Here is a 26,805-nt window from a genome sequence, read left to right on the forward strand (position 1 = left end):
ATTATGTATTTTAAGTTCCACCCTTGCTCCCTGACAATATAATTGTGTGGGTCTTGTGGGAGGTGTGTTATAAGAGGAAGAGACCACCTGTTGTATTGTTGAACTGCCCAATGGATCTTGATGCATAACAACTTGGTGATTCGATTGAGAAGTGGAGGCTGGTTTGCATTTATTGGTTCTATATGTAGCCACATAGTTAACAAAACAGATGGAATGGAGAGCTCCCAGTTCAGCTGTTAGTGGTGCAGATTAGTTCTGTCTCTTTGTCTCTTTCTGGAACAAAATGTTTGCATGCTCAAGTGGCAGGTGTGACTCAGGAATTTCGACAGTATAACTTTTACATTTTTGTCCACATTCCACAAGGTATGTCTAAGAAAACTAATCGTGGTACCCAGCTTCACAAGTACTACATGAAGCGGAGAACTCTGCTGCTATCCTTGTTGGTAAGGTTGTGTTCTGCCTGTTGTGTTAGTTTGACAAGTGTATTGGCACCCTTCTGAGCTGCAGATGGGTGGTCTAGTGTGTAAGGTAGATGTTGTTTGGGAACTCTGTTGTCACTTTCGGAGTCAGGAACCCCAAGATGTAATTCTGACTTCCATTTTGCCATTCTCTACAAATTAATTATCTCTCTGGCGGTCAGCTCCCCCCCCCTAAAATAATGGGGTGCTGGCCAACAGGCTAAAATCTTACAATTGTTTACAATAGACATGTACATTTACTACTGCCCTGTCGAACTAAGTAGTGGGAGAACATCTAGCCGCCAGTAGTGCTTGGAGACTTCCAATATGTTTCCTCATTCATTTGTCATCTCGCTTCAAAAGGCTTGCTGCAAACTGTCTTCTAAAGCAATTATTTATTCGCGTTTGCCAAGATAGAAAAGAAATTCCTAGCATGTGTTGCCAGAATACAAAACTAACCTCAGCAGTGGGTCAGCACACTGGTGTTAGCAAGTATCATACAGACCCCATGGAAATCCAGAACATGAATAATGTTAACCGGTCAATATCAAACCACAAAACCACACAAATGGTGATCTAATGTAATGCTAATAGAACCAAGACACGCAAGCTATGTTTTTAAGCTGCAGTGCGCTTAATCTTCATTCTGACATCATACACCAGCTTAGCTTTAATACACTAGAGCCAGAGTCCCACATATATAACAGAAACTGGGAGGCGCTGTTTGTGAAAATAGATATTTCTTTAGCACAGTCAATTTTTGCTTTAGGTGAAGCATGAAGAATAGTTTGATATGTGCTAAAATCAACCAAGTTTTGATAATCAACAAATTAGTCAAAAAGCATTACCCTTAGGAAGTGGCCCCTGGAAAGGAACAACATGAAGGTGAGAGGGAGGCTAGGCACCTTTTGCTGATCACATACCAGGTGCCCAAGACTGCAACACCTCACTTAACCATTTTGTCATGAGCTCTTTCACTAAGTTTTTGATAATTGTTGTTTTAACGGCAGAACTGCTCTGACTTAATTTTAGACTAGTTATGCTAGTTTTTCTAGATTTGTGCGGTGCCAGATTTGATTTTAGGTCTGGCTCACTCATGGCATTACGTAAAAGAGGGTTTGTTCCCCCTTGTAGTTCAAATTCTTTTGTCCTCTCAGTAATAAGACTCCACTCTCTTTAACATGAGCCCCCCGGCCCCCTCTTGTATGGGTTATGGAAGTATAGTGGAAATACCACAAAGTTTTCCATTCTGCAGAGAGAGATCTTCTGTGTGCTCTTCCATGTCCACTAACTTGCCCATTCCCCCTTCGAGCAAACTCCTTTGAACTCTCAGACTAAGTGAAGACAGACAACAATTGGGCCATACCCTCAGTAAACTGACTCTGCATGCTGGTTGACTAACCAAGTTATACGTTTTGGTTCATGAACTCGTGTTTGGGAAAGAGAAAGTTTATCAATTCCCCAAGGGCAACTCACAATGTCTTCCTATATGTACCTCAGATTCATTTAGGTACAGGATGTTCCTCCCTGACCGGGCCATTGAAGCGGCAGCCTAGACTCTGTAGGTTCATTAGCTAAGCCACACAATCTTTGCTTACATGGCAGTGTGGTCGTCTTTGTTGTTCTGATTCTATTTGTATACAGAATTCAAATTTATATTTACAGTGTATTGTCCCATACCTTCAATTTTAGGCCACAGAAATTGAACGTCTGATCACATGGTATAACCCCCTGTCTGCCCCTGAGATGGAATTGGACCAGACGGGAGAGAACAGTGTAGCCAACTGGAGGTCAAAATACATGACCATGAATGAGAAGCAATGGAAGGACAATGTGAACCTGGCCTGGAGTATCTCACCTCACCTGGCCGTGCAGCTACCTGCTAGGTATGTTTAAGTGCTCTTGTAAACATTTCCTGCCCTCCAACGCTAGAGCCAGAACAAATATAGTAGATTTAGACCAGTGGTGTGTGCAGTGCATCTTTTCTCCAACAGAATTCCAGGAGCTATAAAACTTAGGGCTACTTTTGATTCCCGTGGTTTTTGGAAAACCAATTACTGCACTCTTGTGGTTTTGCCTAGGGATGTTTCTAAGTTATGAATAATGTGCAGCTGTGGCTTTACTACAATTGTCAGCCGTTACACACACATTTTTCACCTGCAGATTGTTCCATGTAATACCGGGCAGGATTTGTAGGGGGAAATCACTGGGCCTGTGTGCAGTTTGTGCAACTTAGAATCTGGATTCAACAGGAAATGATGTTTGCGTCAATGTGGACTTGGGGTGGGACTAAGAATGAGCCTGTTACTGGGGAAGCCCACGGGCACAGAGCCTTTGCCCCTAGGCCAGCACTGTTAATACAACCCACACCGACTATCTGTGTGCTGGTTTCTTCAGGGGCCTGTGTACTTGAACGACTTGTCCCAAACTAATGCCCAGCTGGACAGGGGCCCTCAGGATCAGCTCTCTTTGAGCGCCCCTATACCATTGCAGCTCTCAGAAACCAACATGTTATTCATGAGTAGGTCAATTTTGGAAGTGAGAGGGTATGGATGGGATTAAAACAAGCTGGGTTTGTTGCTTGGATTGTATTGAAAATGAGTTTATTAAAGGAAGTGAAGGAAGCTGAAACACTGAATATTTTCAAAGCAGCTTGTATTAATGACATCTGTTTAAAAGAAATGGAATTTTGATCCAGATTTGCAAAGTGATCTCTGCTGTGTTAAGGTGTATAAATGAATGACCTAATTTAGGCTATTTTGAGTGTTTAAAAATGAATTGTATTTTTGCAATCAGTTTTACTATTGGTTGCTGTTGAATCACATTGTTTTGCTGTATGAGATTGGTTGACTTCTAGAAAGTGTATTAAGTAAATAAATGAGATCCTGAATACTGCAACCCTATGCTGTTTTAGCACTGGGGGTTCCCAACAACTTACCTGCTTTCCCTCAATTATGGCCTAGTGAAGCTCTGTCCTGTCCAAGTTAAATCCAGAACTCTGCTCTTCTGGCAGAAGTACTGACTGCCAATTCTCTCCTATGCTTCCCTACAGCATATTCAACCCCACCAATTCTGACCCAGTCCAGACGTCTCATGCACCGCAGTCTTGTCTCATAAAATTATTTTCTCTTGCTCTCAGATTTAAAAACACGGAGGCTATCGGGGCAGAAGTGACTCGTTTGGTGCGCCTTGATCCTGGAGCAGTGAGCGAGATACCGGAGGCAATAAAGGTTGGTGCAAGTCCTAAGCCATGTGCCAGCCAATGAACACCATATCCTAACACACCTTGGTACTGGCTGAGACAGGGCCCTCAGTTGCACATGCGATGTCTGGGTACATTTGAAGCTGGCCTGCATGCTGTTGAAACAATGGTCCTACATTGATGTGCGTATGATGTGTACTTATTTAATTGATGCGTCATGTTACATGACAAAGGGCATGACTATTTTTGCCTTTTTCATGCGCTTTTGTTTTCCTCACACCTAAGAGCTGCGAATTCCCTCCTCACAGGTAAAAGAAGGCAGTGGCTGATTAATGAGCTCTCATCTCTGTAAACCTGACAGCGGTTGGGTGGCTAGAGACCTGGCTCTGCCTAGCAGGTTGCGATTTCTTATGCATCGCTTGCTGATGTGTGTTGTTCCAAGAGCTGATGAGCTTGAGCCCATGTGGCACTCTGTCTCCAGACTGTTCTGTAATTATCCGGTCCAGTCACTTCTGTTTCCCACTTTAATCCTTTTCTCTAGTGACCATTTACTGTGATTAGTTGTGTGCTGCAGAGGATCTTTGTGTAAAGAAGCTCTATCCATATCTGTGGTGCCAAAATGATTTTTCAAACATCTGAGATTCTGAGTTTTAAATACGTTTTTATTTATTTTCAAAAACAAGACCTAAAAACAAATATTGCACAGGAAGCCACATTGTGTGGTCAAGTATATATTAGTTTTACATATTCAACCGGGTTTAGACCAATCGCTATACAGCACTTTATAATGTAACATAATCTATTGTTGCCATATAGTTATCCAATTGACAGTTTTTATTCCAGACAGCAAATAAGCACAGCTATTTATTGCAGGATGTTATCAGGGGCAAGCTCTAATTTACCAACTTTTTTTGCCTCCACTGCTATACTAGGCCCTAGTATCCTTTTTTCAAAAATTCCAAATCACTGTTTTTTAGAGCACCCTCTTTCCTTGTAGATGTATTTTTCAGTGGCCGTTCACCCGTCCATATTTTCCTACCATTTCTCTAACAATGGAGGGTCTACCACTCCCAAGTGTAGGACTATGTTCCTTACATCCTGGACTCCTTTCTATCCATGACCCGCCAAGCCAGCGCTGTCTCATCGTAATGCTTCCACACATTCTGATTCCTTCGAAATACCTTTAAGTGGTGCTCCTGTGACACAAGTAAGACAGTCACCCACGCACTCGTCACTAGCAAACTGGACTACGGCAACACACTCTGCCGGCATTACCAAGAAACTGCAATCAAGACTACAAAGAATCTAGAATGCAACAGCCAGACTCATCCTGGACATCCCCCGACACAGCCACATCTCCTACCACCTCAGAGACCTACACTGGCTCCCAGTCAACACGCACATCACATACAAACTCCTGATACATACCTACAAGGCACTACACAATATAGGGCCGTCATACCACAACCACCGCCTCGCCTTCAATGTACCCAATAGGAGATTCCGTTCTTCCCAGCTCACCTTCGCAGACGTTCCCAACATCTGAAAAAACAGCAGGAAAAAAGATCCTTCTCCTACCTCGCAGCCCGGACATGGAACACGCTACCTCTCAAACTCAGACAGACCGCATCACTGAAGCAGTTGAGGAAGGACCCCAAGCCCTGGCTTTTCAATTGAGCAGCACACCTGCAAACATCACTTTGAAACCCTGTGGGTAATTAGCTACACTTTAGAAATTACTGATTGTATGACACACTCATTGACAGGCTCAGATCACACAGTGTCCTCACATATCTAGTGGGATTGTCTTCTCCAGATTCTCAGCAATGTGTTTCCCAGCATTACTTTTATGGACCCCAGTCACCTGTTCGAGGCATGAGGCTACATTTTGCTAAACAGGGTGGACCCACAGGCATTCCCATAAGAGGTTCTGAGCTTTAACATCTAGTAGAAGGAGGTACTGTTTCAGTTCCTTCCTGCTTAAAGATGGCATCTGATGGGAGACTTCTAGTTGCAGATTCCTTGCATTGGAATTTCCACCAGGCGTCAGCCTGAACCCGGAAACTTTTGCTTGAGCAATACCTCTGTGCGTACCATCGGGTGGCTCCGCTTGGTTTTGTGTGGCGTTAACGGCATCATTGGCACTAGATGTTTTGTCGCGGTCACCTATATAGGTGCAACCCAGGCACACAGCCGTCAGTTCTTTTCTTTCCCCACAAGTTAGCTCAGATCCGGAGAGAGCTACCATGCTGTCGTTTTTTTTACAGGCTTTTTTCAACGTTTTGTCAAGTACTTTTGTACATCTAGAAGAGTAGGATTCAAGCCGTGTGGTGCCTGTAACTGCGCCATGTCCGTTACGGATCTCACCTTGTCTGCATACGGTGTCTCAAGCGTGACCACTACTCAAAGTCATGCTCGGACTGCCGGGCCACAGCACTGAAGGTTTTGAGAAAGCGGTACTTGAAGCTGCTTGCGTCCTGGCAGTCGATGCCATCTGGTGCAAATTCTAGGACGTCACGGTCCAGGTCGAGGAGAGGGTCACAGGACCACTCCAGGTGATGCAAGTCCTCTTCTTCGTACTTGAGGTCCTCGGGCACTCAGGAAAGAGGCACAAAATGAAGAAGAAAAAGTCTAATTTGTCTTCGACCTTGCCTCGTCCTTTGGCCAACACAGTTAGTTTGGAACATCAGCATTCCAGGCATGGTTCAGCGGAATCGATGCCAGGTCTGACTCCACACCTCCCTCCATTTCCGGGAGCAACTCAAGCTCAGGTACAAGACTTTTTCAAGGCCATGCGCTGCGTATTTGAGCGCGCCGACCCCTCTGGAGGTCAAAGGAGGCCCCATCAGGTTCCACGTCTGCGGCTTCAGCCTCAACTCCGATGTGGTCTCCTGGATTCAAATCTGGATCCGGTTGTACCCACGTGGCCTTCTCTGGTGCCTGTCACAACGCCGATGTTGCCGGCGGCCACTGGCAGTTCCAGACCCATTCTGATTCCAGACGATCCGGAGCCGGAACGGCATCGCACAATGCCGATTCCGGCGCCGATGGCACCCACAGGTGCCAGATCTTTGCCTGAGCTTTATTTTCAGAAGCCAAGCATGGAAGAGGACTGAGAGGGGTCACTGGACCCTTTAGAACACCGGTTAGAGAGGTCTGTGGACTGGTATGAGGAACTGGAAGAGGCCAGTGGACTGGACACCTCTCCCCCCACTGTGGCTACGGGGTAGGGAGCTTCCTTTGCACTGGTGGGTCGTAGGGCATCTTGACTGAAGTGCTTCATCCTGGGACTTTTTCCGAACCCCTCCTGCCCTTTAATGAGCCACTTACTGACGTCCTGCTGGATACTTGATCCAAGCCCAGCACAGGGCCTTTTGTAATAGGACGATTGCCCACTGTTGTCGCCCTGTAATGGGTTTCCCAGCCAACATCCCACCCCTGACAGCTCAGTAGTCCAAGCCTCAACTTCCCATGGCACGTTCCCTTCCGCTCCCTCAGGCAGGGAATCCAGGAGGCTGGACCAACTTGTAAAGAAGATGTTTTCTTCCACTATCCTGGCATTGAGGACAGTGAACACCTCATGCTTATTGGGCCGTTAATTGCACACCTAATGGGATACGGTTGCGCAAGTGCTGCCACAGGTCCAGGCCATCCTCTCCCAGGCAGCGAAAGACGAGAGAGGTGCGGCAAAGTTGACCATTAGGTGTGGCCTGGAACGACTGACTCGCTGGGCAGAGCGGTTTCGTTGACAGTGGCCTTATGGTGCCAATCCTGGTTGAGAACATCTGGCTTTTAGGGGGATGTCCAGGCAAACCTTAAAGACATACCCTTCGATGGGACTTGCTTGTTTGGCGAGAAGGCAGACGCAGCACTAGAGGGCTTTAAGGACACTTGAGCTATGGCCAAGTCCTTGGGCCTCTCGGCAACCCCTCATCCACCATCTGCCTTTTCGCCCCTTTTGTGGCCATGGAAGGGGTGTACCACTGTGCCATCCCTATGCCAGTCACCGTGCTACACAAGCTCCTGATTCTACATGAGAACGTGGGCACGGTGTCTTCAGACCTACGGGGTCTGAAAGCCAGAAGTCGTCTGCCGTCCAGCCCCTGGCAGCTGCAGACTGTAAGCCCTCCTAGTTTGATTCTGCAGAATCATGTTTGCCCAGTTGGAAAGAGAATTCAACCTCATCTTTTCCACTGGCAGTCTATTACATCTCCTCACTTGTATTCTGAAGATCATTCGGAAGGGCTATGCCCTGCCTTTTCAATCCTTTCCTCCCCCAATACTACCTACATTTGAACGGCTGGCAGAGGATCATTTGTCTCTGCTCCAAGAGGAAGTTATTGCTCTCTTGACCAAGGGAGCCATAGAAAGGGTCCCGACATCAGAAGTAGGCAGTAGTTGTTATTCCCGCTACTTTCTGATACCCAAAAATAACAAGGATCTTTGTCCTGTTCTAGACCTACATACCGTCAATCTCTTCCTCAAGGAGAAGTTCAAGATGCTCACGTTGGCTCAGGTCTTGTTGGCCCTAGACCTGGAAGACTGGCTGGTAATGCTGGAATTACAGGATGCGTATTTCCACATCCCCATCTTGCCTGCCCGCAGGCGTTACCTGCGGTTTATGGTAAGCCAAGAACACTTTAAGTTCACTGTGCTCCCATTTGGTCTTACCAGCGCGTCTCAGGTGTTCATCAAGCTGCTCGGGGTGGTCGCAGCTCATCTGCACAGGTTAGGGGTTTCAGTCTTCCCCTACCTCGACGACTGGCTGTTGAAGGCCGACTCCCCCCAGACTGTCGTCCTCCAGACTACATCGGACCACCTGCATTCACAGGGGTTCACTATAAACGTGCCAAAGTCACACCTGACCCCCTCTTGAATGCTCCCTTTCATCAGAGCTTTTTCTGAACACAATGCAGTTTCGGGCCTATCTTCTCGAACAGCGAGTTCAGGATATTCAGGTTATGATTCTGATGTTTCGGCCTCTATCCTGGATTTCGGTGAGACAGACTCTGAGGCTGCTGGGCCTCATGGCCTCTTGTATCCTGAAAGTAAAACATGCCAAATGGCATATGAGGGCTCTGCAGTGGGACTTGAAGTTCCAGTGGGCGCAGCATCAGGGAAGTCTCACCCAACACGGCTCAGATCTCGGAAGGAACTACAAAAGATCTGGAGTGGTGGTTAATGAATCCTGAGTGGGTCAGAGGCAGACTGCCCTCCCAACCAGATTTTACAGTAGTGACAGTTGCGTCACTTCTGGGATAGGGCGGCCATCTTGGAGAGGTGGAGATGAGACTTCTCTGGTCTCCGGCTGAATCCGGACTCCATATCAAGGTATTTCTTCCAGTTGTCAAGGAGAAGATAGTGCAAGTGTTCATGGACAACACCACCGCAAATTGGTACTGCAACAAGCAGGGCGGGTGGAGTCGTAGACCCTTTGTCAAGAGGCCTTGAGTACCTAGAGGTGACTGGAACAGCAGGGCATAACCCTAGTGGTTCAACACCTTCCAGGTTCTCTGAATGCCAGGGTGGAAAACTCAGCCATCTGTGTCTAGCGGATCACGAGTGGCATCTCCATCCGGAGGATGCACAAGGACTCTTTCAGCAGTGGAGAGAGTCTTGAATAGATCTGTTTGCCTCTGCAGAGAGCGTGCAATGTCAGCAGTATTGCACATTGGAGTTTCCAAGGCGGAACTCCCTCGGCGATGCTTTTCGTCACAAGTGGTGCTCAGGCTTTCTATACCCCTTTCCGCCCATTCCACGTCTGCCCAGAGTTCTCAAGAAGATCAGACACGGCCGGGCCTGAGTAATCCTGGTGGCTCAGGTATGGCCATGGAGAGTCTGGTATCCCGAGCTTCTGAAAATGAGCATCGATTCTCCAATCACGCTGCCCCTTCGGGAAGGTCTTCTGTCGCAGCAGCAGGGGAAGGTTCTCCACCCTAACCTGTCACCTCTGCTTCTTCATGCATAGAGATTGAGCGACAGCAGTTGACATCCTTCGCCCTTCCTCCCAAAGTCTGTAAAGTTATTCTGGCATCCAGGTGTCCCTCAACCAAGATGGTATATGCCTGCCGTTGAAAATGCCTTGTAAATTATTGTACAGAAAGATCTGTTGATCCTTTTCTGCTACTCTCACTGACATTCTTCTCTTTATCTTGTCCCTTGCCCAGCAGGGCTCTGTATTGGGCATTCTCAGGGGTTATCTTTCTGCCTTATCAGCTTTTCTTTGGCTGCCTAATCAGCCTTCATTATTTAAATCTCCTATTATAAATAGATCCCTTAAAGGGCTTGTACATATGTTTCCTCCTATGCCCTTTATCATGCCTCAGTGGGACTTAAATCTGGTTCTCAGCTATCTTACGTGCTCTTCCTTTGAGCCTTTACACAATTGTCCCCTCCGGCTGCTCACCATCAAGACAGCCTTCTAGTGGCAATAACATCTGCCAGGAGGGTGAGTGAGATGCAGGCTCTCTCATCAAAACCCCCATATCTCACCATGTTCTCGGACAGGGTAGTGCTTCGTACTTGTGCCTCTTTTCTCCTTAAGGTGGTGACTCCATTTCACCTGGGTCAGAACATCACCCTACTCACCTTGTTTGCTCCACCGCATGCCTCTAAGGAAGAGGACCGACTCCATCGACTGGACCCAGAAAGAGAATTGTCGTTCTACCTTGACCTCACAAAAGAGTTCCTGGTGGATGACCAACTCTTTGTGGGGTACGTGGGAGCAAAGAAAGGTTGGGCAGTGCATAAGCGAACCATTTCGCTCTGGGTCGTTCTCTGCATAAAAAATATGCTGTGCTCTGGCCAAAAAGCAGCCTCCTGAGGGCTTCTTCCACCAGGAGCAAAGCTGCTACCACTGCGTTAGACAGAGGTGTACCAATCCTGGACTTCTGTCCAGCTGCAACATGGATGCCCACGTTTGCCAAACAATACTGCCTGAACAGTCAGGTCCGCAGGGATTGGCATTTTGCCAGTTTGGTCCTGCGGGCTTTTTAGTTTGAGGACAATTTGGCAGCAGACCACTGCCTGGAGGTTATGGCTTGGGTATCTATTCTAAAGGTAAGGATTCTGCAGCCAGAAGTCTCTATCAGATGAACAAGTTGCTTACCTTCAGTAACACATTATTTGGTAGAGACTCTATCTAGCTACAGATTCCTTACACCCTTCTAAACCTCCCTGCTCTGCGGACTAATTTCCTAGGGTTAAGGATTGTTCCCTTCTGGGCCCTAGTTTTTTTCTCACTGACAAAACTGTTGGTTCTTTCCATGGCTCTGCCCTTCCGGCGTGGAAGTTTATGGGAAAGTACTGCCATACGCGTGCCTGGGTGGTGCCTTTATAGGGGACGTGACATCACAGACGGCTCCGACGACACCACACGGATCCGAACGACGCAACCCGACAGCGCATGCAAGTGTAATGCTCAGCAAAAGTTCCAGATTCCAAGCTGACGTCTGGATATTTTAAAGATAAGGAATCTGCAGCTAGATGGAGGCCCTCATTATGACTTCGGTGGATGGAAATGCCCGTCCACCGAAATCATGCGGTCAGAAAACTGCCAGTGCAGTGACCTGACCGCAAGGGCTATTAAGAGTTTTCTGCTGGTTGGTGGGCAGAACAGAGTTTCCGCCAGCCCAGCGGGAAACAGCCCATAACATTGACGCCTCCTCATTATAGAGCCGACTGCAATGATGCGGTGCGTCGGGTGCAGCAGCACCCATCGTGCTTTAGCAGACAGTGAAAAGTGCGACGGTGCTGCCTATGTGGGCCCTTGTACTGCCCATGCCAAGTGCAGGGGCCCCCAGGGGTCCCCTGGCACCCCGCCTCTGTCAGCTTTTACATGGCGGTGCAACTGCCATGTATAAGCTGGCGGAGAGGGGACTCATAACCCAGCGCTGCCCTGGTGGATTAGTGCTGGTGGCTGACCATGGCACTTTCGCATTGGCAGGGATCCGACCACCACCGCAAGTCTGGCAGTCCCAGGACTGCCAGACTCGTAATGAGGAGCAGAGTCTCTACCAGATAATGTGTTACTGAAGGTAAGTAACTTGTTCAACAATGCAAAAAAATGTTTACAGCTTTGTTAAGTCTGCATGAGGTTAAGTACTTCTATGCTGTAATTAGCCAACAGAGTACAATTTGGTTGCATACCCATAAATGTTATTTTAGATTTGGAATTTTCATGTGTTCATTAAAAATTCCTAACACTTCCCTGCTGACATGCACTGCAAAGCAAAGTAAAGACCAAAATTTCACATATTAAGAATCCACATTAGTGTTTTCAATTAATATTGCTCATGGAGTTTTCAGAATGACCTTCTAAAGCCTGGAGCTCGAGTTGGATTTTCCAAACTTCATTTGGATCCTTGAGGTTTGGATCAGCGATTTGGAACACAGAACTCATGATTAGGAGCTAGAGTTGGTCATGTAGAACTTAGATTGATCATTCAGAATTTGTATTAGAATAATAAAAGGTCACGTTTAAATCCAATTGGTTATTTGGAATTTCGGTTAGTAATTCAGGATTCTGATTTATCATTCGGAAATCGTATTGGTCATTCAGATTTCTGATTGATCACTTTGAAGTTTGTTTCTAAATAATATATGTCCCAAAATTCATCTCCTGAATGTATAATGATATGCTTGGAAAAAGTAACTTTTTTCAATGAAGTTTGAAACATACATGTTTTTTTTTTTAGCTGGAAAAGTATGCTCTCTCTCCCTGAATGCTTGTTGGTTGTTCTGTGCGTCACTCATTACCTTCTCAAGCAGTTCTTCTTTTGTTAACAGTACCTGGTGACGTTTCACACCATCGATGCAGATGCTCCTGAGCTAAGTCATATCCTATGCTGGACCCCAACAGACCCACCTACCGGCCTTTCGTACTTCTCCAGCATGTACCCACCACATCCTCTCACTGCACAATACGGTGTCAAAGTGCTGCGCTCCTTTCCACCGGTAGGAACCAATCTTTTTCTAAACAACCCAAAACTGAGTACCTTTGGGCGAATGGAAGTGTGCTAACATATGTGTGGGTCAACTGTGCGTGGCATTGCACGTGCGTTCGTTTATATGACAGTACCTGCCACACCTGCATGGCATTTCATTTGTTGCAGTATTGATTTCTCTTTTTTCTTAGCCTGTAATTTATTAAATCAAATCTAGTGCAATATGCCATGCCTCCACTTCTTTGCCACTCTGGGCTGTACCACTGCTATTGCACTTTGTGCCCATATGGGGTAATTCCTCATCTCTGCCACAGTGCTTTGCCTCTGCAGCAAGGCCTGTCTCTCCTGTGGTGCCCTGCCTGTCCTGGAGTAGACTCCCTGGAGTGGCACCGTATCTCATCTTAGGCACCGTTCTTCTGCTTTAGTGCCCTTTAACTTCCTCAGTGTTTGCGTCTGAGGCAGGATGCCTCTCCTTCTCTAATGTCTGCCTTTTGTGAATTCCTCCTCCTCTACTGCAGTACCCACTACTGTGATTCCCCCTTCTCTGCTGTATGGCCCCTCTGCTGCAGTGTTCCTCGTTCTGCTGTGACCCTCCACTGGTGTGGTGCAAGTCCTCCTCTGCTGTGCCTCTGTCCTGCCCTGGTGCCCATTTGGTGCTGTCCTCTGCTTGAGTGCGCCACATCGGCTGCAATGCCTTATCGTTACATTATTGCCCCTCCTCCACAACAGCGATAACTCTGCTGCAGTGCTCCTCCTCTGTTCCTGTGACCTTCCACTCGTGTGATGCTACTCCTCCGCTGCAGTGCTCCTTTTCTGCTCCTGTGAACTTTCACTGGTGTGGTGCTCCTCCTCTGCTGCAGTGCTCCTCCTTTACTCGTGTGACTTTTCACTGGTGTGTTGCTCCTCCTCTGCTTCTGTGACCTTTCACTGGTGTGGTGCTCCTCCTCTACTCCTGTGACCGTCCACTGGTGTGGTGCTCCTCCTCTACTCCTGTGACCTTCCACTGGTGTGGTGCTCCTCCTCTGTTTTTGTGACCTTTCACTGGTGTGGTGCTCCTCCTCTGCTTCTGTGACCGTCCACTGGTGTGGTGCTCCTCCTCTGCTTCTGTCACCTTCCACTGGTGTGGTGCTCCTCCTCTGCTTCTGTGACCTTCCACTGGTGTGGTGCTCCTCCTCTGCTTCTGTGACCTTCCACTGGTGTGGTGCTCCTCCTCTGCTTCTGTGACCTTTCACTGGTGTGGTGCTCCTCCTCTGCTTCTGTGACCATCCTCTGGTGTGGTGCTCCTCCTTTCGCTTCTGTGACCTTTCACTGGTGTGGTGCTCCTCCTCTACTCCTGTGACCTTCCACTGGTGTGGTGCTCCTCCTCTGCTTCTGTGACCTTCCACTGGTGTGGTGCTCCTCCTCTGCTTCTGTGACCTTCCACTGGTGTGGTGCCCCTCCCTCTGCTTCTGTGACCTTCCACTGGTGTGGTGCTCCTCCTCTGCTTCTGTGACCGTCCACTGGTGTGGTGCTCCTCCTCTGCTTCTGTGACCTTCCACTGGTGTGGTGCCCCTCCCTCTGCTTCTGTGACCTTCCACTGGTGTGGTGCTCCTCCTCTGCTTCTGTGACCCTCCACTGGTGTGGTGCAAGTTCTCCTCTGCTGTGCCTCTGTCCTGCCCTGGTAACCATTTGGTGCTGTCCTCTGCTTGAGTGCGCCACATCGGCTGCAATGCGTTATCGTTACATTATTGCCCCTCCTCCACAACAGCGATAACTCTGCTGCAGTGATCCTCCTCTGCTTCTGTGACCTTCCACTTGTGTGGCTCCGCTCATCTACTGCTGTGCCCCTCCTCCATTGCTGTGTCCCTCCTGTGGTGACCCATCCCCTCTGCTGCTGTGTCCCTTCTCTGATGCTGCATTCCTCCTCTTCTCCTGTGATCCTTCACTTCTGTGATGCCCATAATCTCTAATTGCTCCTTTTCTTTTCTGATGTAGTCTGCTGCCCTTCTCCACTGCATTACTTGGCTGCAGTGTCCATCCTCTGCTGGAGTGCTTCACATCTGATGCAGTGTTCTGCTCTCCTGTGAGATCAGGCAACAGGCACTTCAATGTTGTCAAATTACATTAATGCCCCTCTTCTTCTGCAGTTCTCCATTTGCGCTGCACGCTTCTTCTTCAGTGTCCCACCTGTGCTACTCTGCCCTGCCTTCTCAAAGAGAGAGCGTGCTCCTCTGCTACATTCCACCTCCACCATAGTGTCCCACTTTCATAGTGTCCTACAGTTATATCGAGGGTGCTTCTTTTCAAGTGACCAGCCTTTGCTACAGTGCCCTGTCTTTGCATCACTGCCCTGGCTTCATATGACTCCCCTAACTCTTCCTTGTTTTTGCTTCTTTACTCTGCTGTTCTTGTATTTTTAGGATGCCATCCTCTTCTACATTCCACAGATTGTACAAGCCCTCCGCTACGACAAGGTAAGAGCTCACTGTGCATCATCATAGACACTTCTACAGTATTTGGCGTTACGTCATCATTCTCTATCTCCTACTAATTTGTTTTGTTTCTCATGGTTTAGTTCAAATATTTCTTCTGTTGTACATTCATCGGCCCCCATGAACCTGGTTAACATAATTTGCAATTGACATTAATTGAAAATGCTTAAAACGTTTTTCAATTTTTTTTTACAATTTGACTTGATATTTTTAGTGCATTACAGTTTTACATTTTCCTGTATTTATAAATATAGCTTATGTTGGTGTAGGAAGCCGGTTCTGTATGTACTGTACCAAAAATGAGATATAGTGTGCACAGGGTCCAGGGGTTCCCCAAGAGGCTTGACAGAGGCAATGATAGATAATACTAATTCTCTATTTGTGGTAGCGTGATGAGGGATGCTGGTATCTTGAATAATGTGTCTCCATAAGTGAAGCTTCCAGAGTTGCTTATGAACTTTTGTTGAAGGGTGTTAATCAGCTGTACAATGGAAATATTTGTGTAGCAGGGCAGGTTGTTTATGGCAGCAATACTTGGCTTTTGCTGTGCTGCCCTTAATTTGCCCGTCGTCCTACTGTTGATTCCACTGCTGTTTCCATATAGATGGGTTACGTCCGAGAATACATTCTCTGGGCTGCTGCAAAGTCTCAGCTCCTTGCTCATCAGTTCATTTGGAACATGAAGACCAACATCTTTCTGGATGAAGAGGCGCACACTAAAGATCGTGAGTACTCTGACGGATTATTGACACTGTTAGATCTATGCAACATCTTAGCTGTTCTTGAACTCTTTGTCAATTCCTCTGCAGCAAGAGCTTTAGTTTCTTTGTTTTTTGTGGTTGCTGTATTTGTCTGTTCATTACCAATGTCATGTTTTAGTTCTTAGGCCAACATACCCAGTCATAATGCACACTAGCACTGTTGGTTGCTGTCAAGACAAGCGCATTCACAGACACTTCTTTGGCTGCCCACCAGTTGTGAAATATCGTTGCTCAGTGTGCGCACAGTTGCAGCTAAAGTTTGCCAATCTAGGTAGCTGCAGTCAGTCCTCATCAAGGTTGTTGGACGTTGGAGCCACAAAATGATGGTATGGTAGTGCGACACTGTTGTTGGACTTCAGCATTCCCACTGAGTAGATCAATGCATGGTCTGGGTACACATTACAGGTTGAAGGACTGCGGTTATTTCCATAAAATTGCACTCGGACTGTGAAACGCTGACAGAAGTTGCTGCTTACTGTAGAATATTTTGTTTTGTGTAGCTCGTTAATTACCAAATATTCTTCTTTAGCATATTGAGTGTTGATGGATTTTGACATTTTGTCAGAGATTTAGTGCTGGTCCTCTAAAAAAAGAGCTTTTATCCTCCTTCCCACCTCTTTTCCCAGTTCTTGACATCTGGTTAAACAAATCCAACCATTCTGACAGTCCAAAGGTATCCATTTTTCACTAAAGCCCACAGAACTCCATAATTTGGCTTGCACATTGTCTCACCTATTATTTTTGTATCTGCTTGTGTCCCAAAAACCAGTGATTCCCTTATGGGGATTGACATTTTTCTTTTTTGTTACATCCTCCTCAAAAGCTGACATCTTCATTTGAAAATCAAAAATGAAGCTTTGGTACAGTGGAGTAAACCTTCGGCGATGTGCCCCCACTGTGGGGCCTGCCCAGTGTGACTTGAATTCCCTTGTAGGTTTGCAGCTTTCTCCTCAGAGTTGTTCCCAACTACGCAGAGTGTTTCATTATACATATTGCCCTAGCAGTACCTGTCCTTTGCCTACAAGTTGATCCCAAGACCTTGTAATAACCATCATGAAAGCAGTTGTAATTCATTTGCATTTTGAAGACTATTCAGCCCTCCTCTCATATGTGCTCAGTGGTGCAGAAAGATCTGTAGTTCCACTTTGTGTACGTTGATCTGTTGTACTCTGTTTACAGCCGACATTGGCGATCTTTTGGAACAGTTGATGGAAGAGATTACTGGGTCGCTGTCTGGTCCAGCCAAGGAATTCTACCAGCGGGAGTTTGATTTTTTCAACAAGATCACCAATGTTTCTGCCATCATTAAGTGAGTTTTACATCCACACAGGTTACCAGTCGTAGCTCGCTGGGATTCCTGGGGGCGGGGCAGGGAGGCGCGTGGGCGGGGGGATTGATTGTTGGGGCACGGGAGGAATTATGAATAAAAAAAAAATGTTTTTTAAACGTACGTCTGCTCCGCACCACGCGGCCAGCCGCTCCTCTCCTCACCTTCCAGATGCTGCAGGTACAGGCTCCCATACCTGCCCTGCGACCAGTCCTGACGCTGCTCAAAGTAGCGTCATGATTGGCTGGGAGCACCGAGCCAGGGAGCTCCCAGGCAGACTGGGAGCCTGTGCAGGCTCGCTCAAGCCCGGCAACTTTGTTGCTGGGCTTGAGAGAGCCTACTGCGCATGTCTATTTCCCGGCCCGAGACAGCCGGCCAAACATACATGCACAGTGAGGGGGAGTGCTGTGCACTCCCTCTTAGTGCACGTCACCCCTGTGTCCCCTCCCCTTCAAAGAAACGGATAATAAACATAGTTTATTTTCCTTTTCTTTGAAAGGTTTTTGCACCTGCCCCTGCTGGTGGGGAGGTGGGGGATGCTCCTCCGCCCTTATGGAGGAGCCGCCCATGCAGGTTACTTTCTTTTACAGTCTTCTGAGCATGCCATTAAATGACAACCATTTGTTACTGTGCACAGTTCTTCATGCAACTGGATTAATTTCTTATGGATACTTCTAGCCACAGATTTCTAACCTTAGAATAGCCCAGTGAGGCTCCACTTTGGCTCAACACGGACAACTTGTTAATTTACACGCCTTCCGATGTGGATCTGTAGCTCAGCTCTCTACTTTCAGTTTCCATTGATTCTGACCTTCCCTTCAGTGTGCTACGATAAGACATTCCATCTCGCATTCAAACTGTGCTATAATTGCAGGAAGCAGATGTAGGCCACCGATCAGCATGAGGTGTACCTTTGGTGCCGAGCTCAGGACATAACTCAAAGTCGCATGAAAGTTGCCCCCTACTGCACCTGCATAATTTTTTTGGCTCTGACTCTGATCCTGTGCCAGAGCAGTGTGCATCCCATGATACTGATGATGAAGGAGGATGGCCTCCTTCTCCCACTTTACACTGATGATACATTATACCTTGACTTACAAAATGCTGGTGGGCTTGATACCTCCCCTGAAACAGAACTTGGCTCATGGCATAGGACACCAACAGAAAACAAAAGTGCCTCATTCACATCGGTGATTCAAGTGCATCCAAAATGCTACATGTACAGCCGGCCTTTATTTAGACTTAAACAAGTGTTTTGACAGAAATTCTACAGCCTGGGCCAGCAACACCAGAGCCCTTACTTCCATTTAATGACACCCTCATGGATACTGTTTGGCTTTCTGGTCGAAACCATATTGACACACCCATCGATCTTGTCTACAGAGGGCAGAAGACAGAGTTGACTCAACAATACCTTCTTCAGCTCTGAGGTTCAAGCAAAAGTAATGAATGTTGGAGAGAGACTTTTTGGAAGACATACCAATGATGCCTTAAAGTCTGCTGCAACAGACAGGCAGCTAGACAAATCTTTAGCTGCTTTTTCAGTTTCAAACAGGCTACCGTTTTGGTTCCCAGTACGGCTTGAAGATCCAATATCAGCCTTACCTTCAGGTTTAAAACACAAAACAAAAGGTCATAAGGTCCTACTTCCTACAGATATGCTCAGCAGTGTCAAAGGAATTTGACACACGTGGGAGCTCTAGGAGCTCTGGCGAATCTTCAGCAGATTTTCGTATACCTCCTAGACTACTTAGCCAGAAGACTGACTAAGAAAAGGCAGTTCTTCATCAGCAGTGATGGCAACTGGGGAACCTGAATGTGTTTGTGATGAGATAGTTACTCTTTTCTGCCTGCATCTTTCCTTGCTTTCTCATTTTTCCCAAACTGGTATTCAGAATTAAGTAGGAGATACACACATGAAGCCCAAGCCTGCCCAAGACCGTTTTAAAGCACATATCTCCAAGCCCAGGTACGTGGTACATATTCAAAATCTACCTCACACTGTTGATGAAAAAGACCAGGTTACTCCATCAATAACACGTCTTGTGAGCAATTAGAATCCCAAAGTGTGGTCTGCAGAGAAATCTTCAGTGTAGGTAGATCAAATGTCTCCATGAAAACCCTTTCATATAAAATGGAAACAATTCTACCACTGGAATAAAGGCAGAGGGTTGCATCTGCCATCATCTCAGGCCATCATCTATTGTCATACTTGCTGCATTGCAAATGTTTGGGATTCAAATGCCTTAATTGGATGTAGAAGAAAATAAATCAGTATTTCGTTTCTCTCGTTGCAGTATCAAAAAGTCTATGCAAGGCATATTGACATAATTCCTCATTTGACTGAGTCCTTTGCCTTCTGGGTGCTTACTCTTGGCCCTTTGACAGCTTAAAGGACATATTTTTGAACCCATACACGAAGCTGAAATTAAATACAGATCCTGGAAAATAGCATTGTTCGGTGGCATGTGTAGCTGCAGATACACATGCTGTGCATAGTCCGCCGTCTAGTGTTGGGTCGGAGTGTTACAAGTTGTTTTTCTTCGAAGAAGTCTTTTCGAGTCACGAGACCGAGGGACTTCTCCCACTTCGGTTCCATTGCGCATGGGCGTCGACTCCATCTTAGATTGTTTTTTTTCCGCCATCGGGTTCGGACGTGTTCCTTTTCGCTCCGTGTTTCGGGTCGGAAAGTTAGTCAGAATCAACGGAAAATTTGTCGGTATTGTTTCATTCGGTATCTGGATAGTTAGGGCAAATCGACACCGAGCCTTAAAGAGCTCCGGTAACCCTTCGGGGTATTTTCGATCCCCCGTCGGGGCCTGGTCGGCCCGACCGCGTGCAACATCGAGACTGATGGAACGGACCCCGTTCCGATTCTGTCCTAAATGCCACAGTAAATATCCTTATACAGACCAACATTTGGTCTGTAACTTGTGCCTGTCCCCCGAGCACAAGGAAGAGTCGTGTGAGGCCTGTCGCGCGTTTCGGTCGAGAAAAACGCTCAGGGACCGAAGAGCCAGGAGGTTGCAGATGGCTTCCACGCCGACAGGACAACAAGGGTTCGAGGAGGAGGAGGAAGAAGAAGAAACTTTCTCCATCCGCGAATCGGATTCCGAAGAATTCGACATCGACGAGCAACCAACCGTGAGTAAGACGTCGAAAGAAAGATCACACGAAAAAACAGACAAAGCCCAGGGGACGCCACTGCCAACAGGCCATGGCATAACCCATAAAGTAGGTGACCGTCCATCGGCACCGAAAAAGGGCGAGCTGGTGCCGAAGTCGTCCGACTCAGGTCGAGACACAGGCACGCAACACTCTCGGGACCGAGAGAGTGGTGCAGAAACGGCTCGACACCGAGATAGCGGCACCGAAGCTACTCGACACAGAGACAGCGGCACCGAAGCTGCTCGGCACAGAGATAGCGGCACCAAAGATGGTCGGCACCGAGAGGCCAAGACACTGAAAAAGAGAAAGATCTCGTCGGAGCCGAAAACAACTAAAGACACGGTTTCGGTGCCAAAACACCCGGCAACCGAACCAAAAACCAGTTCCTACTCAGAGGAACAATCACTGTCCTCCCAACTAAAAAGACACCGATTTGAGGAGGAATTACAAACTACAGAGGTAGATCACACGCAAAAGCGGATCTTTGTCCAAAGGGGTACAGGGAAAATCAGCACTCTTCCCCCAATCAGAAGGAAAAGGAAACTTGACTTCCAACAACAAGACAAGCCACCACAAGCAAAGGTGGTAAAGAGGGTAACTCCACCACCCTCTCCACCACAGTCAACTCATGTATCACCGGCACAGACTCCACCACAATCACCAGCTCATACCACCATGAGCCAGGATGATCAGGAAGCATGGGACCTCTATGATGCTCCAGTATCGGACAATAGTCCAGAGTCGTACCCAACTAAACCCTCACCACCTGAGGACAGTACAGCATATGCACAGGTGGTAGCTAGGGCAGCCGAATTTCATAATGTATCTCTACATTCGGAGCCTATTGAGGATGACTTCCTCTTTAACACCCTGTCCTCCACCCACAGCCATTATCAAAGCCTTCCCATGCTCCCGGGAATGCTAAGGCACGCTAAACAGATTTTCAAGGAGCCTGTTAAAAGCAGAGCAATAACTCCAAGGGTGGAGAAAAAATACAAGGCACCGCCCACAGACCCTGCTTTTATTACATCACAACTGACACCAGATTCAGTAGTCGTAGGAGCAGCTCGTAAAAGAGCCAACTCGTATACATCAGGCGACGCACCACCTCCGGACAAGGAGAGCCGCAAGTTTGATGCAGCTGGGAAAAGGGTTGCAGCACAAGCTGCAAATCAGTGGCGCATCGCCAACTCGCAAGCACTCCTAGCGCGATACGACAGGGCCCATTGGGACGAGATGCAGCATCTCATCGAGCACCTCCCCAAAGAATTCCAGAAACGAGTGAAACAAGTGGTTGAAGAGGGGCAAAATATCTCCAACAACCAAATACGTTCTTCTATGGATGCAGCAGATACAGCTGCAAGAACAATAAATACTGCTGTGACAATAAGGAGGCACGCATGGCTGCGCACATCTGGCTTCAAACCTGAGATACAACAGGCAGTGCTCAATATGCCGTTCAATGAACAGCAATTGTTTGGCCCAGAAGTGGACACTGCAATTGAAAAATTAAAGAAGGACACTGACACAGCCAAAGCCATGGGCGCACTCTATTCCCCGCAGGGCAGAGGCACATTTGGCACATTTCGCAAAACAACTTTCAGAGGAGGGTTTCGAGGTCAAGCCACAGAAGCCAGCACCTCACAAACAAGACCACCTACCTACCAGGGACAATATCAAAGGGGTGGCTTTCGAGGCCAATACAGAGGGGGCCAATTCCCAAGAAACCGGGGAAAGTTTCAAGGTCCCAAAACCCCTCAAAATAAACAGTGACTCACAGGTCACACAACCCCTTCACACAACACCAGTGGGGGGAAGACTAAGCCAGTTCCACAGATCATGGGAGGAAATAACAACAGACACTTGGGTCTTAGCAATTATCCAACATGGTTATTGCATAGAATTTCTCCAACTCCCTCCAAACGTCCCACCGAAAACACACAATATGTCAAAACAGCATATAGACCTTCTAGGACTAGAAGTTCAAGCATTACTGCAAAAAGACGCAATAGAATTAGTACCAAAAACACAAAAGAACACAGGAGTTTACTCACTGTACTTTCTAATACCGAAAAAGGACAAAAGTCTGAGACCAATATTAGATCTCAGAACACTAAACACCTACATCAAATCAGACCACTTTCACATGGTCACGTTACAAGACGTAATACCACTACTATAACAGCAAGACTACATGACAACGTTAGATCTAAAAGACGCGTATTTCCATATACCGATACATCCCTCGCACAGGAAATACCTAAGGTTCGTATTCAAAGGAATACATTACCAATTCAAAGTGTTGCCATTCGGAATAACAACAGCACCAAGAGTCTTTACAAAATGTCTAGCAGTAGTAGCTGCACATATCAGGAGGCAGCAAATACACGTGTTCCCGTACCTAGACGATTGGTTAATCAAAACCAACTCGCTAACAAAGTGTTCACACCACACAGATTATGTTATACAAACCCTTTTCAAACTGGGTTTCTCCATCAACTATGCAAAGTCACACCTTTTGCCGTGTCAAACACAGCAATACTTAGGAGCGACAATCAACACAACAAAAGGGATAGCCACTCCAAGTCCACAAAGGGTTCAAAATTTTCACAAGGTGATACAAGCTATGTATCCAACACAAAAGATACACGCAAAGATGGTATTAAAACTCCTAGGCATGATGTCCTCATGCATAGTCATTGTCCCAAACGCAAGATTGCACATGCGGCCCTTACAACAGTGCCTAGCATCACAATGGTCACATGCACAGGGTCAACTTCTAGATCTGGTGTTGATAGACCGCCAAACATACATCTTGCTTCTATGGTGGAACAGTACAAATTTAAACAAAGGGCGGCCTTTCCAAGACCCAGTGCCACAATACGTGATAACAACAGATGCTTCCATGACAGGGTGGGGAGCACACCTCAATCAACACAGCATCCAAGGACAATGGGACGTACATCAAAGAAAGTTTCATATAAATCACCTAGAATTGTTAGCAGTATTTCTAGCGTTGAAAGCATTCCAACCAATGATAACCCACAAATACATTCTTGTCAAAACAGACAACATGAAGACAATGTATTATTTAAACAAACAGGGGGGAACACACTTGACACAGTTGTGTCTCCTAACACGAAAAATATGGCATTGGGCAATTCACAACCACATTCGCCTAATAGCACAGTTTATTCCAGGGATCCAGAACCAGCTAGCAGACAATCTCTCTCGGGATCACCAATAGGTCCACGAATGGGAAATTCACCCCCAAATCCTGAACACTTACTTCCAAATTTGGGGAACACCTCAAATAGATCTATTTGCAACAAAAGAAAACGCAAAATGCCAAAACTTCGCATCCAGGTACCCACACCGGCAATCTCAAGGCAATGCTCTATGGATGAATTGGTCAGGGATATTTGCGTACGCTTTTCCCCCTCTCCCTCTCCTTCCATATCTAGTAAACAGATTGAGTCAAAAGAAACTCAAACTCATACTAATAGCACCAACATGGGCAAGACAACCTTGGTATACCACACTACTAGACCTGTCAGTAGTACCTCATGTCAAACTACCCAACAGGCCAGATCTGTTAACACAACACAAACAACAGATCAGGCATCCAAACCCAGCATCGCTGAATCTAGCAATTTGGCTCCTGAAATCCTAGAATTTGGACACTTAAACCTCACACAAGAGTGTATGGAGGTCATAAAACAAGCTAGAAGACCATCCACTAGACACTGCTATGCAAGTAAATGGAAAAGATTTGTTTGTTACTGCCATAATAATCAAGTCCAACCATTGCATGCATCTCCAAAAGATGTAGTAGGATATTTACTACATTTACAAAAATCAAATCTAGCTTTCTCTTCCATAAAAATACATCTCGCAGCAATATCTGCTTACCTGCAGATTACTCATTCAACTTCCCTATTTAGAATACCTGTCATTAAAGCGTTTATGGAGGACCTAAAGAGAATTATACCACCAAGGACACCACCTGTTCCTTCATGGAACCTCAACATTGTCTTGACAAGGCTCAAGGGTCCACCTTTCGAACCCATGCATTCTTGTGAAATGCAATACTTAACGTGGAAAGTTGCATTTCTCATTGCCATCACATCTCTAAGAAGAGTAAGTGAAATACAGGCGTTTACCATACAAGAACCATTTATTCAAATACACAAAAATAAGGTCATTCTAAGAACAAATCCAAAATTCTTACCAAAGGTTATCTCACCGTTCCACTTAAACCAAACAGTGGAATTACCAGTGTTCTTCCCACAGCCAGATTCAATAGCTGAAAGAGCACTACATACATTAGACATCAAGAGAGCACTAATGTACTACATTGACAGGACAAAAGACATTAGGAAGACAAAACAACTATTTATTGCCTTCCAAAAACCTCATACAGGAAATCCAATTTCAAAACAAGGTATCGCCAGATGGATAGTAAAGTGCATCCAAACCTGCTATCTTAAAGCAAAGAGAGACCTGCCTATTACACCAAAGGCACACTCAACCAGAAAGAAAGGTGCTACTATGGCCTTTCTAGGAAATATTCCAATGACCGAAATATGTAAGGCAGCAACATGGTCTACGCCTCATACATTTACGAGACACTACTGTGTAGATGTGTTATCTGCACAACAGGCCACAGTAGGTCAAGCCGTACTAAGAACTTTATTTCAAACTACTTCCACTCCTACAGGCTGAACCACCGCTTTTGGGGAGATAACTGCTTACTAGTCTATGCACAGCATGTGTATCTGCAGCGACATATGCCACCGAACGGAAAATGTCACTTACCCAGTGTACATCTGTTCGTGGCATTAGTCGCTGCAGATTCACATGCGCCCACCCTCCTCCCCGGGAGCCTGTAGCCGTTTAGAAGTAGATCTTGAACATTTGTACATTTGTAAATATATTACATTAAACCTTCATTTTGTACATACGTATTTATTCCATTGCATGGGCACTATTATTAGCATACACAACTCCTACCTCACCCTCTGCGGGGAAAACAATCTAAGATGGAGTCGACGCCCATGCGCAATGGAACCGAAGTGGGAGGAGTCCCTCGGTCTCGTGACTCGAAAAGACTTCTTCGAAGAAAAACAACTTGTAACACTCCGACCCAACACCAGACGGCGGACTATGCACAGCATGTGAATCTGCAGCGACTAATGCCACGAACAGATGTACACTGGGTAAGTGACATTTTCCTTATTAGCCATTGCATGTGCAAGATGTGTTTTAGAAATTTAAGGCTAAGGAACCTTTCCAATTCGTTTAAAACCAGAAGGTGTTAGCAAGCAACTTAAGTTAAATCCAACAATTCAGCAGCATTCAGCCCAAGCAGCCAGTGATAATGGCAGTTCTCTTGCATTACCTATCCTCTGAAGCACAGAAATACCTGGACTTGGTAGACCCTAACAGATGCCTTCAATTCTGTGTGGACAAAAGGTAGAGCCGCTACAGTGCATTCAAACCTCAAAGCTTAGTTCATATTCCACTTTCCGCCGCCCCCTTTACTCTTCTTAACAAATAGATTGAGATCTTCTTACAGTCCCTTGTTTGTAGTCCATGTATCAGGTTAGACTCCCTCTTTTCTCCACAACTGTGTTGAAATGCGTGCTTTAATGGACTAATGAGTGGGACTCGTACAAACTCTGTAACCTCTACGTGGTGCCCTGCAGAACATAGCCATGACCCAATACCAATAAATATGCATATAAATGTGGTCTTTTTAATCTGTAGGTTTGCCCCAACCTTTCATAACTTCTCATATTCAGTGATAGCAACTGTGTAGTTATTGTTAAAAATATATATTTTTTTCTAACTGGGTTCACTGATCCAATTCCAGGTCTGCAAATTTGCAGGTAGGTTTGTGATTTTTTTTTTATTAAAAAATATAGGTGTTTGTATTTTTCAAGTCCGGACAATAAAGTTAAAACAGCAAAAACGTTCACAACTATAGCAATGCATGGCAGGCCATGCAGAGGTCATTCACTGTGACACTGGTGTCCAGGGCTGACTCAGGGCCTAGCCAGGCCATGTATTTAGCTGGGCAGGGCATGAGCTAAGGCCATGCACTGTCTCGGTACACTACGCAAAGGCTCTGGGTGCTCTGAGCTGCGCCCAGAGCATGCTGTCCTTAGGCAGTGGCTGCACTCAGCTGGTTCAGTGGCGTGGGGCTGGTGGACGGCCTGCACCCAGAACTTAGTGCGAAAAGGCCAAATACATTCACATCCTTTACGTTGTGAAATAGGATTTGGATACTCTGGAGGGTGAGCATGCGGCAGCCATGCACATCAAGGTTGGTTGGGTGTAGGGCCTGGCCTATCGCTAGGCCCTGTTTGGTCAGTCCTTGTAGCTACTTGCTGCTACATATGGTGAAAGCTATACACAACCAGAGTTGTTGAGTGCATGGGAGATTGGGCATAGGGCCTTGCCAAAGGCCT

The 26,805-nt window shown here is 46.5% G+C and overlaps 1 protein-coding gene across 2 annotated transcripts in view; it reads left to right on the plus strand.

The window, feature by feature from the left end:
- PI4KA (phosphatidylinositol 4-kinase alpha) overlaps positions 1–26,805 on the plus strand; it is a 520,678-nt gene that overhangs the window by 451,381 nt on the left and 42,492 nt on the right. For both annotated transcript variants that reach the window (XM_069215218.1, XM_069215217.1), the window contains 7 exons: positions 364–443; positions 2,151–2,344; positions 3,598–3,688; positions 12,448–12,615; positions 15,005–15,058; positions 15,681–15,801; positions 17,017–17,146. In XM_069215218.1, the coding sequence (XP_069071319.1) occupies positions 364–443; positions 2,151–2,344; positions 3,598–3,688; positions 12,448–12,615; positions 15,005–15,058; positions 15,681–15,801; positions 17,017–17,146 (838 nt within the window). The remainder of the gene's footprint in view (positions 1–363; positions 444–2,150; positions 2,345–3,597; positions 3,689–12,447; positions 12,616–15,004; positions 15,059–15,680; positions 15,802–17,016; positions 17,147–26,805) is intronic.

Source organism: Pleurodeles waltl, chromosome 11, assembly GCF_031143425.1.
Source record: "Pleurodeles waltl isolate 20211129_DDA chromosome 11, aPleWal1.hap1.20221129, whole genome shotgun sequence".
Lineage (NCBI taxonomy): Eukaryota > Metazoa > Chordata > Amphibia > Caudata > Salamandridae > Pleurodeles > Pleurodeles waltl.